At 39.1% G+C, this 14065-nt stretch overlaps 1 protein-coding gene and 1 long non-coding RNA gene across 5 annotated transcripts; both read right to left on the bottom strand.

Moving 5' to 3' along the window:
* Positions 1-364: 364 nt before the first annotated feature.
* LOC147300721 (uncharacterized) lies at positions 365-7210 on the bottom strand. Of its 4 annotated transcripts, XM_086284867.1 has the most exons (5): positions 3671-7210; positions 3539-3587; positions 1990-2106; positions 1770-1873; positions 365-1665 (listed from the first exon to the last, which is right to left on the bottom strand). In XM_086284867.1, exons 1-2 carry the CDS (start codon positions 7142-7144, stop codon positions 3558-3560), a joined length of 3504 nt encoding a protein of 1167 aa, XP_086140993.1. In that variant the 5' UTR covers positions 7145-7210; the 3' UTR covers positions 365-1665; positions 1770-1873; positions 1990-2106; positions 3539-3557. The 4 variants fall into 4 exon arrangements, with proteins under 4 accessions (XP_086140993.1, XP_086140991.1, XP_086140994.1 ...); XM_086284865.1 differs by having other exon boundaries at positions 3539-7210; XM_086284868.1 differs by lacking the exon at positions 3539-3587.
* Positions 7211-10865: 3655 nt separating this feature from the next.
* LOC147300720 (uncharacterized) lies at positions 10866-13651 on the bottom strand. Its single transcript, XR_015127575.1, has 3 exons — positions 13322-13651; positions 12189-12217; positions 10866-11768 (listed from the first exon to the last, which is right to left on the bottom strand). It is a non-coding gene; the product is annotated as an uncharacterized LOC147300720 (long non-coding RNA).
* Between the last annotated feature and the right edge of the window lie 414 nt (positions 13652-14065).

Here is a 14065-nt window from a genome sequence, read left to right as displayed (position 1 = left end):
CTTTCAAAAAACGTACGGAATACAGAATAAAATATAATAACTAGAAAGTGCATTTTCTGAAGAAACTGCAGTGTGAATGCTTGAATCTGAATGTATGCACTGAAATGAATTAATTGCTGAATGTTAAGTTAAAAATTCTGAATGAGCTGGAAAATACAGAAATTTTCACCTGAAAACAAAAGTGCAGAACTTTTGAAAGCTGATGTTCACACAGAAGAAGTTGGAAAAAAGCTAAACATGTTTAAAATGTAAATAATAAAAAGATGAGTAATGACAAAAGAAAATTTAGAGTCAGAAAACCTCTGAATGAATATTAAAAGTTCAAATTCTTCTAATTGAAATGAACTTAAAAGATGAACAAAAATTCTGGAGAAAATACAAACTTTAATATACAGCATAATGTTTTTCAGACATATACACATGTGTATATCATGTTTAATAGTATTACATACATCAATTTGTTTTGTATGTCATAGAAAATAACATAAAAATCTTAAGTCATATTTTACAGCTTCTTTCTGAAAAGGACTAGTAGAATAAATAAAAATAACTAAATTAAATAACTAAATAAAAAATAATAAGCAAGATATGAAATACATGAAAATTCAACTTTTAAAACCACAATCCTGAACCTTTAAATTGTGTTGGTTTCTTAGAACATGGCTGAACAGCTGTTTCTATCGGTCTACTTAATCTGTCTACACATCTTTTTATTACTCATTCTTCTTTATGTTTTAATGTAAACAGAGTCCACACAGTGGTAAAAGAGAACTGTATAGAGATTTTTGAGTAAAGTCAAATGAAAGCGTAAGGTGGTGACACAGTTTAACACATGCAAATAATCAAATAAACACATTAGTCCTTTTTGTGAACATGGATAAATAAGTATCAATACAGCATTGTTCAGCCATGCCACTAAATGCTTTTTTACACATTGTTTTAACCTGGGCTCAGACACAAAGTCCCAAATTTAGTTAGTCCCTGACTTTGAGTTGTGGTTATGACTAATTATTATACACAAGGCTTTATCTATCTAAACTCTAAGGACACAAATATGAAAAAACCTATACTTACCAGCTGATACCCCACACTACACACTAGGTGTGCCATGTGACCTGAAACTTTGGTACAAAATCATCATAATCATTCTGTTAACACTGTTTTTTAACACTGTTTGTGTTGCTGTTCAGCAGTTTAAAATGTTTTAGATTGGATTACATGGAATGAATTTGAATTTTCTTGGGGGTTTTTGTATGTGTTTCGTTCTCAGCAGATTTTTTCTTCCATACTGTTGAATTCCAGTTACCACATTTCTGGTCATATGACATCCCAAGTGCCCACTTAAAAAAATCCCCACAGTTAATTCAACATTAAAACAAAATAAAAAAAATGTTAAATAAATAAAGGTTTGCTCTGTGATGAAATATTAAATAAGCATACATTGTACAGAGCACTAACAATGAAAACAATCCTTTAGCCTGTTGATCAGAGAGAGGCAGTCATTATGTCCATTTAAAACCTGTAATCACAGAGCACAATGTTTCTGTGAAACTATGAAGTCCCATATGATCCTCATCACGTCCAGTGACTTCAGAGTGGATCCTCCCTGTCATCCGGCCAGTGTTTGATGTGTGGCAAGCAGCACAGAAGCAGGATAGCTGAGGACTTTAAAAGAAGAGCAGAAAACGGGAACATATGTAGTTGTAAATGTAAATATCAGTGATACTTGTCTTGTCAAAGGGAATAAAATAATGAAAATGTTAACTTACACACTCATTTAGAGAGGATCTTGACACTGCACAGAGGAGGCACAGTCAGTCTGACAATGATGGTGATCTCCAGGGATGTTTTCCTGCAGCAACATTCCTGCCAACTGGCCATATGATCCAGAGTAGTTGGTTTGTAATGAACAGAAAGGTGTATATGTTAGGTAGTGTGCACTCAGAGCTGGTCCTAAGAAACAAACACATCCTGTAATAAACTGAATACCTGTAGTAGTGCTGCTGCAAATATGAAGCCCTTCTATCATGAGTGGTTTCAAAGAAGGTGTTTTGGAGGCTCGGTCACAGAAACTGTGCAGTCTGTTCAGTCCTGAGTGTCTCAGCTCTGATGGGGATGGATCACAGAGGGAAACACCTGAGTACAGACATTACAATACACTCTAACACTCCTAAGGTCAAGTGAAAACACAATTTAAACACTTTACAAAGAATGAATACATGTTTTCATGGAAATTATGTCATTAACCCTTTTTGTTGTGAGTAAATCTCACCGACTGCTTGTGGGACAAGCTAGAAGGAGGACTTATCACAGAATGTCTCCTGTGCTCCAGATGTGAAGTCTCACGCTCTGATCGTACGGCGATGAAGATGGTGATGATGAAGCCTCTCTGATCTGTGGCATTACAGTTTCTAGCTGCTATGTGCTTCACACTGTTGGATCTTACATGTGAAGCTTGGAGAAGACACAGGAGGACTGTGTCTCTCTTAAAAAAGAAAAAGAAAAAAGGAAACCTAACACCCCCCCCCCCCCCTCAGCTCCCACCGTAAACCCCCCCCCCCCCCCACTCAACTCCCCAACCTCACACCATCCAATGTCTATACAAATGTAGGGTATCAGCTGGTAACAGAAAGCAAGTGTTACATATGTACTACTTATGTAACACTGCTGAAACATTTCTGGCCAGAAATGTGCAGTTATCAACCCAGACCCACCCTGATGATTGCACTGGCCGAAACATGATAAAAGCTCATAAAAATGTATGTTTCATCGAAAGATTTGTCCAAAAATATAATCGTATACTTTTGAAAAAGTTTAAAGTTTATAACAAACCAAAATAATAACATTTTTGTAAATAGTATTTCAAAATAGAGGCACACATAAAGTGGCTTAACTGTCATTATTGCTGTAATTAGGTTTGTTTGTTTGTTTGTTTGTTTGTGTGTTTGTTTGTTTGTTTGTTTGTTTAAAAAGCAACCTTTAGTCATTATTGTTCTCTCAGAAACAATGAAGAAGCTGTTGAACATTTATGTGTTGTGTAGGCAATCCTCTGGTCCACCCTCCCTCCCTCCCAGCCACAGTGAGACTGGGGCAGCCTGGCAGGATGTTGAAGCCTGGCTGCAGAGAGGATATGCCTACACTATTCATTTTAAACTGCTATATTTGATTTTTCTGACATTTATAGGTTACTGTTAGTGAACTTTAGATTTTCTGTGATAAATAAAATTGTCATCTTTTACTGATATCATTACTTAATTCATGTAATTGTATTTTATGTAAACAATTCAACCATTATACTGCAATGCAGAGCGTCAACTTTTAAATATCGCTCTACTTTCTTAAGTCATTCAAAAATATAGATATTACTTACTGTATTCAAAGATCTAGATCATGAATCATCACAGGACAATACACAGTATACTGGGTCATGGTAACTATGGTATGTCTTCATGACTCCAGAATGGAGACATCGATCTGACTGAGAAATGAAAATTAGGTCAAGCAGTGTGTTCTTCTCTGTGGTAGGGGCAGTGATGACCTGTGCGTATCCCCTAGACTCAAACAGCTCCAGGATTGGTTTGTTTGCACTGGATAAAACATTCTCATTAAAATCACCACAAACTATGATGGGATGACAGTCCATGATCTCCAATGAGTCTAATAGGCTTACCAGGTTTTTCAGGAATGGCCTCAGAGTGTAGTCTGGAGGTCTGTATACAACTGCAATCAGAGCACTGACTGGTGCTTCAACCTTTAAAGCCAGAAATTCAAGGTCAGTTACATTATGGATGTACTGTTTTTCATGCACTTGAATGTCACTTTTCACATAAACAGCAACTCCACCACCACTTCTGTTTGCCATCTGGGGAAAGTTTGTGTAGGACAGGTGTCTGTTGCGTTTGAACAAATTGTAATTTTCCAAGTGGAGACTCTCTGCGACAAAAGAGCCCCGCAGGTGTGTTTCTGTTAGGCACAAAACATCTGCTAGACACAATTCATGGTGACTTTTGATGTCATTAATGTGAGCTGGCAGTCCCTCTGTATTATGATGAACAATGGTGAAAACCTCTGACCTGCTCAGTGTTTGCCTCACGTGTAGAAGAGGCATCATGTCATCAAGGTTGGCTTGTCTCATGTTCTCAAGCGCTGCAGTGATTTCTGGGTTGGTGAATATTTTTTTCTCTTCCATATCAAGAAGATACAGTCCACTGAGAGACGTCACTCTACTGACAGCTACGTAGGCCATGCCGGGCTCAAAAATGCTCTTAAGAGAGACAACAGCTGATGTAGTTGTCATACCCTGTACCTTATGTATTGTACATGCAAAGGCCAGCTTCACTGGGAACTGTCTTCGTATCACTCCTTTCTGCTTCAGATTCTCCTCTGCTCTCTCAATGTACACCATGTCGTCTGCTGGTGTGCGGTTATTCTTTCCAGATGTCTCATTATCCATTTTAAGTCCAAGCTTGATGATGTGTTGGTCGTTTTCAGAGTGAACTACTCTAAGTAGTATTCCAAAAGCTCCATTAACCAAACCATTTTGTATGTCAATGTTTCTGGTGAGCATGACACGAGCTCCTTCTGCAACTTTCAGTGTGTCTGGTAACTCGTTTTTACCTCCTTTCAATGGTCTGTCTTGAAGTGCCATTCTGCCAGTTCTAGGATCTTTTCTATAATCATCTGCATGGATGTCAATGATATGAGTGTGGAGCAGAGCCAGTGTTGCAGAGTTGTGTGCATCCACTTCTTTATTAGTTGCAAAAATGTGCAACGCATCAGTTGGACAAAGGGCTGGTTCAGTTATGGCCTGTGACAACAAATTTCTATCTGCTTCGCAAAGCTCATCCAACTTTCCTTTCACACGAATTCTGTTCAGCATCTCTGCAAAGACAACATCATCTTTCTGACGCATAATCTCAGTCAGAGTGATCATCTGAAAATGCTCCCGCCACAGGTCGATCTCAGACGGGTCGTGCACACAGAGAGGTTTAGACTGTCGCACTGGGGGTAGCTGATAGAAGTCTCCGACAGCAATGACTGACATGCCTCCAAAGGGTCTCCGAGTCCCTTTGATCTGTTTGAGTCTTGCATCTACATATGCAAACAGATGTCTTGACACCATAGACACTTCGTCAATGACGATTATTTCAGCATTCAAAAGTTCTGATCTGACTTCATCCAGCTGATTGCCAAGTCCCTGAATGGGAGGTTTTAAGCTTCTAGGCAGCTTGAGAAGAGAATGCAGTGTTGTTCCAGAAATGTTAAAAGCTGCAGTCCCAGTGAAAGCAGTTAACAGGACAGTGGGTTTTGATATGTCAACGTCGTCTGCATATCTGGGCACTTTGCTCAGTATCTTAGATGCTTCTGAGTAGATGCATTTGATAAGATGTGATTTTCCTGTTCCAGCACCACCATTAATATAAAAGAAAAACTGCTCTGGATTTAGAGCACAGACTCTTTTAATGCACCAGTCTCTAACTGCATAAAATATGCAGGCTTGCTTCTTGTTCAGATTCTGAAACATCTGACGTAACAATGTGGGATCAATAGCAGGGGGTTCCCTGATGGCTCTGACTTCTGTTGAAGCATCAGCCTGACGGCTGTAGTCGGGCACATCTTCCTGTTCATTTTCATTGTCTCGCTCTCTTTCTTGTTCGACAAGTGGCAACCTTACGAGATCTGATTCAGGTGCCAGATTACACCATTCGTCAGTCACACCTCTGTTCTGCTCATATTCCTCAACAGCGCTCTCGATCTCCTCACTGTTTTTCTCATATTTTTCTCTGTTTCTTTTGACAATGTGTTGCACGTACTCAAGATGGTCAGTACCTGGTAGCTGTACACAGCCAGCACCATAGAAAGCCTGATAGGTTGGCAACGATGGTGTTTTCAGTTCGTGGTCTGAACGATGAGGAAGGTACAGTTTAAGCAGTCTTCCGTAATATTGCTCTGGATGTTTTTCTTGTGAGCAGCGGTGAAATCTGATGATAGCAGGCTTATTGTTTTTGCGCCTTTGCACAAACCCCATCTCATTGAGAAGGGGCAAAACATCTTTACCTTTTTTCTGTTGGCCATAGACAATCCTGCAAGTAGCAGCAAAGTCTGCCATGCACATCTCCTCATACTCTGGTGTTTCAGGTCTGGCTTTGTATTTGTCATTCAAAGATGTCATCCAAACATTGGAAGACTCAGGTGTTGTGTTGTCCAGAACTGACAGGGGACGACTCATTTTCACAGGATTATCATCAGTTGGAATGAATATTACAGCACGTGAGCATTGCTTCATGTGAAGACCACATGCACGAGCAACACACTCCTGTGCACTGATCTCTCGCTTCTTTGAATATGCCTGCATGACGGCTCTCATTTCATCGCACTCATTTACACTGTCCTTATGGGAGTTCTCAATGACAGTTTTCAGGTACTCAGATAGCCCGCCCTCTTTTTTTGATATATATTTCATTAAATAATTTGCAGCACCAAAAGCATCTAAAACAAAGCTTATGTCGATATTACTGTTCCAGGCTTCAAGCAGATGTGGATTATAGCCGTTTATCCAAGAGTCTTTTGGATCACGCTTTAGTATGATCGTACTCCTCATGTTCATTTTATTCAGGTATCTCTCATATTCTGCATGTGTCAACTTGCATCTTTCCAAGAGCTGCTCTAAACTCATGGAAGCAGTTTCAGGTTCATTCAGCAGCTGGTTCAGTGGTCTGAGCTTGTTCTTTGCCGTTTCTACTTCCAGTGCATCATCCTCACTGGGTCTTGTGATCATTGTCTCATTGCAGGGTGGTTTGGGAAAACCAAAACGGCACCCGGAGCTTAAACTCCTAAAGCACGTCTTTGTGTGGTTCTTACTGTGTTTTTGCACTTCTGTTACTTTTTTGTACAGTTCAGGTTGTTTATGTGGATCAGGCAGCTGAGCTGTGATGTATTTGTTTATAAAATCAAGAACAGTTTGCTCATCATCCTCCTCAAACACAGGAGCACCTTCTACCCACAGGAGGCAGTGTATGTGTGGGCTTCCTCTGTGCTGAAACTCAACTCTGTAAAAGTAGTCAATGACTTTGCCAAGTGGCTCTGCGGGAGATAAGAGTAAATCTCTGAATAATGCTTCAACTCTCTTGTCAAACATGCGCATTGTTGTGACAGGATTGCTTCTCAGGATGTCACACTTTGCTGACCAGTCGAGTCCTCCAAAATTCACTTGTTCACCTTGCTGCCTTGTTATTGCCTCGATCACTTCAGGCCAGCGCATTTCAGCAGCTGAAAATGTGCAAAAGAACGTGGGAGTTCCCAACTGTCTGATCATGGCAAAAAGATCTCTTGTTGTTTTCTCCCAATAGGCTGGGGTTCCTCTCAGAGGCTGCATGAATCTCACTGCATCTTTATTTCGCACCAGTTTCTCCACCTCATGTTTATCTTGTAACATGCCTGAGGTTATTTTTCTACCATCTCTGGTCAGAGGCTTTGCCTTCCTTAACTGTACTGTCATGCTGGATGTAGCCAAGTGTATTTCAGTCACAAACTGTGCAAAGAAAACGATCATCAATGCAGAAAAGTCTTGATTTGAAATACCCACTGGGGGATACTTTGATCAGCCTTCTTTCATCAAGTGTGTTTTGGCCTGTAGGAAACTGCACAGGGAAGGCCATGGCCTCCAGTTTAGGTGTTTTGAAAAAACTTATTGGATTGTTTCTCTCTGCAGGAGCAACAGAGTAGATTCCTTCACTGAAACATAATATCTCCTCAGCCACATCAGGGGGCTGCAAACAGGACTCGAGTGCAAAACCACCATTAGTCAGTCCATCTGCTTGCTCTGAATCATCTCTCATCTGTTCATGCGATTGTTCACCATCACAGGGTAACATGTCAATGTCCTGTTCATTTATATTTTGTGCTTCACTCAGTGCATTTTTCTCACAGCTGTCAATTTCCATTAAATCAGCCTCATCATAATCGTCCTCATTCATGTTTTCATCATCCTCCTCCTCATCATCTTCATCAGGAAGAGTTGGGTCACACAGCTCAGGATCATCTCTGATGCTCACATCCTTATACTGTGGATGAATCTGCTTGAGTTTATGCAGTGCTTGCACAAGTTTAGACCAGCTTACAGTCTGAAACAGCTGATGACCTTTGTAAGACAAGCGTCTCTTCAGTTTTACTCTCATGACCTGAGAATTAATTCTCAATCGAGGTAGTGCTTCAACAGTTTCCTGTACCTCTGATGGGACACAGACCACATTTCCTCTAATTGCTCTTTGTCTGCCTTTGGGAAGAGGAATAATCTTGGCAAATGGTATGCACTTGGCTATGAGATGTCTCTCCAGTATGTTGAGATCAGACAATTCAGCTGGAATATCAGCAAGATCCAGTTTATTGGCAACAGCAAGTACTGGCATGGATCCATTTTTAAGATGATCGTGGCAGGTGTGACAAATCCACTCTCTCTTTCTCTCATCAGGCACACTGCACTGCTCATTTCTGCAGTTTTCATCACAAACATGAACAAATCTTCCAGTCAAACATGTTGCAACTACATGTGGGTTTTTGACATAATTTGACCTTCTGCAGGGTCGTACTTGGTTTGGAAATGAAGCCTTGAAGCATACAGTACATGGGTATGATGGTCCAGCTTTGATTTGTGATTTGAACACAGATATGGCCTTGTTGATCACACTGTTGTCACTCTCTTGGGTTTGTCTGTTCACCCATCTGTATTTCCTTTTTATTTTCATGGCACATCTCATGTTGTGCATAATCCTAAATGCAAGATTACTTTGATACCTGTCTCGCATTAGTTGTTTCATCAGTTGTCTCTGTCTCTCTCTGAATTCAAAGTTTTCTCGATACCTTTTAGTGATGTAGCTTTTTTTCTCCTCTCTGAAATCAGTATTCTCATAGTAACGTCTTTTTATATATTGTTTTTGTTTTTGTCTAACTTTAGCATTCTCACAGTAACGTCTTTTAACATACTGTTGTTGTTTCTGTCTGAATTCTGCATTCTCACAGTAACGTCTTTTAACATACTGTTGTTGTTTCTGTCTGAATTCTGCATTCTCACAGTAACGTCTTTTAACATACTGTTGTTGTTTCTGTCTGAATTCTGCATTCTCACAGTAACGTCTTTTAACATACTGTTGTTGTTTCTGTCTGAATTCTGCTGCATTCTCACAGTAACGTCTTTTAACATACTGTTGTTGTTTCTGTCTGAATTCTGCATTCTCACAGTAACGTCTTTTAACATACTGTTGTTGTTTCTGTCTGAATTCTGCATTCTCACAGTAACGTCTTTTAACATACTGTTGTTGTTTCTTTCTGAATTCAGCATTCGCATGGTAACATCTTTTCATATACTGTTGTTTTTTCTGTCTAACTTCAGGATTGTTTTTATATGCCTCGCTTGTGCAAGATTTTTTCTTTTCTTTGTAATCTTTATTTGAAGCATACTTTTGTCGTTCTTTCCTTTTTTGGTTTTCTTTTCTCTGATTTCTGGGTTTCTCTGATGCCATTAATCTTCTTTTCATTTTGTGCCTTTGTTGTTTATTAACTTTTTTCAGTTTTTGTAAAACTATATCAGAAAGGTCACAGGCAGCAACATTGTTTATTGCAGCATTTGATTGACATGAAAAAACATAATTTGATGGAAGCAAATTTAATTCACTGCATAGTTCTTCAGTGGGTATATTAGGAGGTTCATTCTGATCTTCATATGATGTGAACTGAGTCATGTGGACTTCTTTTTGTTTCACCAGTGGCGTACAAATGGACATTTGACAAAAGATGTTCTCAGTCAGATCAGTGGTTGTGTTTCTCCTTGGAGTAGAGGAGTTTGCTTCATCAACAGTTGTATCAGAGTCAGTAGGTGCCACAGTAGTGGCAGCTGTTGGTCTGCAGACTGTGTCTGTGATAGTATCACTCAGGTTGACTGTGCTCATACTGTAGAATTGCACAGGCTTCAGTTCATAGGTACAAGAAGGTGATATCTCCATCATTTCATAAGAATCTTGGAGCCTCTTAATCATGTCACTGAGGAGTGTGAATTTCAGCATCACAGCTGTACCACGATTACGTGACCATAGTGCTAGAGGAAGACCACTGGGTGTTCTGGGGTGTGGGTCAAAGAACCCATATTTGCCTGATGTGGATCTGAACACTGCAATACACAATCCACTCATAATCAGTAAGGCATACTGCACATCTGACAACAGGCAGCTCAGTCCTGCTTCTAAGCTGAGAAAGGTATCTACTGCTTCTTCTAAAGGTTCTTCAAATGTCCCATACCGGGAAAGCTGTGTCATGTTGATATGATACATAGACCTGCGAGCATCAACTTTGTCTGGCAGCTCATCGGTTGCCAAATGAATATTTTTAGGAAATCTTTTCTTGGCCTCTTTGTACATCACATCACCTTTATCCAAGACCAGATTAAGGTCAACTGTAGACATGTTTTCATTCTCATGAAGGAATCCAAGAAATGTGAGTGAGTTACATGTGCACTGCTTGTTTCTGGAGTCTCCATATTTAGGATGTGCCTGGCTGTGAGATGCACAGACATGTGTTACAGAGGGCTGGTTTTCAAAGTTCACTTTTTCTGCATGAGATGGTCCTGCCACATCACTGTGACGGCCTCTTTTCACAATATCAGCATAACCCACCTGTGGGGCACTTGAAACCTCATGTTGGTCTCTGTGGTTTACCAGATGTTCATTAAATTCATGCTGCAATCCAGTCTTCACAGCATCTGCATAGGATATCTGTTGTACATGTGCAGGAAAATGTTGACCTGCCTGTTTGACACCATCAGCATTGGTCTTTGCAGACACAAAGTCTTCTGCAGAGCTCTGAGGAAAATCACACTCAGCTTGTTCACATGTTGGTACTTTTTGAAACTCATGGAACTTCTTCCAGCGTTGTTTTGCAGCTTGTGACTTTTTCTGCTTTTTTGGCATTTTTACACACCTTTAAGTGTTTCTGTTAGTCTTTAGAAAATGTATTTGAAAAATAAGAGTGGCACACAGCAGATGTTTTCTTTGTCTTTATATTTCAGTTTTTATTTCTCAGAAACAGATGTCTTTGTTTGTTTGACAGTTTGTTCGTCAGTCGAGAGAATAATATGCACTCTCTTTATTGGCTTGGCACAACTTAGCAGCAAGCCCAGAATGAAAAACAGGTAGAGAGAAACTTTAGAAGAGAGAACAGACAGAGCAGGAGAGACACGGCTGGGAAATCACAATCAAACCGTGAATTAGAGTTTTCTTTGTTTGTTCAGTTTGTTCTCAGGTAGAGGCAATATATGCACTCTTTATTGCTTTAATGGCTTGGCGTTTTTCAGCAGCAAGCCAAGAGTGAAAAACAGGTAGAGAGAAAATTTAGAAGAGAGAACAGACAGAGCAGGAGAGACACGGCTTTAAATCAAACCGCAGAGTTTTCTTTGTTTGTTCAGTTTGTTCATAGGTTGAGGCAAAATATGCACTCTTTATTGCTTTATTGGCTTGGCGTTTTTCAGCAGCAAGCCAAGAGTGAAAAACAGGTAGAGAGAAAATTTAGCAGAGAGAACAGACAGAGCAGGAGAGACACGGCTTTAAATCAAACCGCAATAAGATTCTTGGTTTGGCAAAATTTCTCACAAACCACAGAGTGAAATACAGATGGAAAGAAGGCAGAGACAACAGGTGGAGCAGGACAGAGGATAGAGGGGTTGGGGGGTTGGGATGTGAGAGAGAAGACTGGAGATCTGGTCCTTGTTCTTCTTCTGCACACTGTGAACAAAAAACAAGAAAAAATAATAATTTTATTAAAATGATATCACATGGTAATTGTATAAACTAATTGTGACTACTGAAAAAGGACAAAATAAATATACTGCCGTCGGCTGCCACGTGCAAAAAGTTGCATAATTGGGCACTTTTTAAAAGAATAAATATTTAATTAAATTCAGCAATAATATTTTTAAATACAAATATGATTGAGTGAATTGTTAACTAATCACATGTAATGTGCAAAAATGTACGAAAAAAATATTTTAGCCCAATTGTTAAGCTGAACTTATGTGTATTTATTATAAAAATGTGTTTAAAAGGTCTAGCACAAAGTTTGAACCCATCACTTTAAAGCTTATATTAGTCAGACTCTTTTTTTTTTATTTTGGTGTACTTCTCTAACAGTATGTGCACACCTACCAGGCAAAGCACAGATGTGAGTCAAGTTCCTGAAAGTGTAAGACGAGAAATAACATGTTAGTTGTCTGTACAGTGTTATCAGACTAACAAAAAAACAAAGCCCACACGACATGATACACTGAACTTATAGTCAGCAGGGTAATTATAGAGTAATATAGCACACCAGCTGATACAGCAGCCATTTTATAATTCAAACTAATTAACTGAAGTATTTATTTAAGTACTTATATAAGGCTACTGTTAGACTGTTACTAGCCTTAGCATCGCTGCTAACGCTAGCATTCCTGCTAGCGTTAGCACTTCAGTTAGTGTTAGCACTGCTGGTAGAACTAGCACTCTTACTGTTAAAACTGAGGCACAATGGCAATAATAAAGCTCATTTGTTACTTTTGTCTCACTGACCGCCAATAAATATCACAGGAATATCACAGGAATATTCTTTTTGTCAGTTAAAAACTGCTAAGGCTAGTGTTGGCACTATAGCTAGCGTTAGCATTGATGCTAGCATTAGCATCGAAGCTAGCATTAGCACTGCTACTAACAGCAAAAGTCATGAAGTACTCTTACTGTTAAAACTGAGGCACAATGGCAATAATAAATCTCATTTGTTACTTTTGTCTCACTGACCGCCAATAAATATCACAGGAATATCACAGGAATATTCTTTTTGTCAGTTAACAACTGCTAAGGCTAGTGTTAGCACTATAGCTAGCATTAGCATTGAAGCTAGCGTTAGCATTCCTGCTACTAACAGCAAAAGTCATGAAGTACTCTTACTGTTAAAACTGAGGCACAATGGCAATAATAAATCTCATTTGTTACTTTTGTCTCACTGACCGCCAATAAATATCACAGGAATATCACAAGAATATTCTTTTTGTCAGTTAACAACTGCTAAGGCTAATGTTAGCACTATAGCTAGCATTAGCATTGAAGCTAGCGTTAGCACTGCTGCTAACAGCAAAAGTCATAAACCTATATAAATGGTAGCAAAGGTTATTCTTTTTTTGCTTTCTTTATTCTTTGAACTCTGTTGAACTTTAAAAAGACTTGATATGTGAGTTTAAATGTCAAACATGTATTTTTACCATCATAAAATTAAAACAGTGCTGTACTGAATGTATTGTACTTACCACAGCAGAGAGCAAAGCGGAATGACAACCGTTGGTGTAGTGATTAGTTAAAGACCGATGAGGCGTTCAGGTGGTGCTTGGAAATTTGAGCATCAGTTTGAACATCAATAATGAGCATATATATTTCTCTGTCATAGAGAGACAGAGAAAAAAATACACAAGACTCACCAGCATACAAATTGGTACTTTTTCTCTTTATGTCACTCATTCGCTTATACTCAGGAAAGAGGGCAACTGGCATTAAATGAGCAAATAAAAAGTCATCATCTTGAACTGTTTTATGGATTTTATTTTAAGACTACTTTGAGCGTATTTGTGGGGAGATAAACTATACAGACTAAAAACAGAGACATTAAATGAGATTAGATTATTTAAAGTGTGGGAAAATACACTACAGACAGGTAGATGCTGTGAGCTTTAATTATCCAGTCAGAAAAGATTATTTTAAAGTCATCAACTGACTCAAACTGCCCAGATCTGAAAAACCTGTGTGGAGAAGACAAGTCCACCAATACACAATCAACTTGAATTTAACAGGGCAATAATTCAGGGCTCTATTCAGTTAGCCTATACTAACTACTGACATACTGTTAATCTGTGGCAAAAGCCTGTCAAACCTGTCTTATTGTACCTATTGAAAAAGTTAATCTTACTACAACTGCTTAGATATAACACACATTTTTGATTTAATCTTGGCAGAGTGAGACAGAGCTTGTTAAGCAGGCAGGTGTGAGCCTGGTTGCT

The sequence above is a fragment of the Aulonocara sp. 'chitande type north' Nkhata Bay genome, unplaced genomic scaffold, assembly GCF_057382095.1.
Source record: "Aulonocara sp. 'chitande type north' Nkhata Bay isolate Kocher_YH1m ecotype deep benthic unplaced genomic scaffold, A_spYH_male_GT1.1 unmapped_scaffold_9, whole genome shotgun sequence".
In the NCBI taxonomy this organism is placed as follows: domain Eukaryota; kingdom Metazoa; phylum Chordata; class Actinopteri; order Cichliformes; family Cichlidae; genus Aulonocara; species Aulonocara sp. 'chitande type north' Nkhata Bay.
The sequence above is the reverse complement of the archived record's forward strand: the minus strand, read 5'-3'. Positions and strand labels throughout refer to the sequence as shown.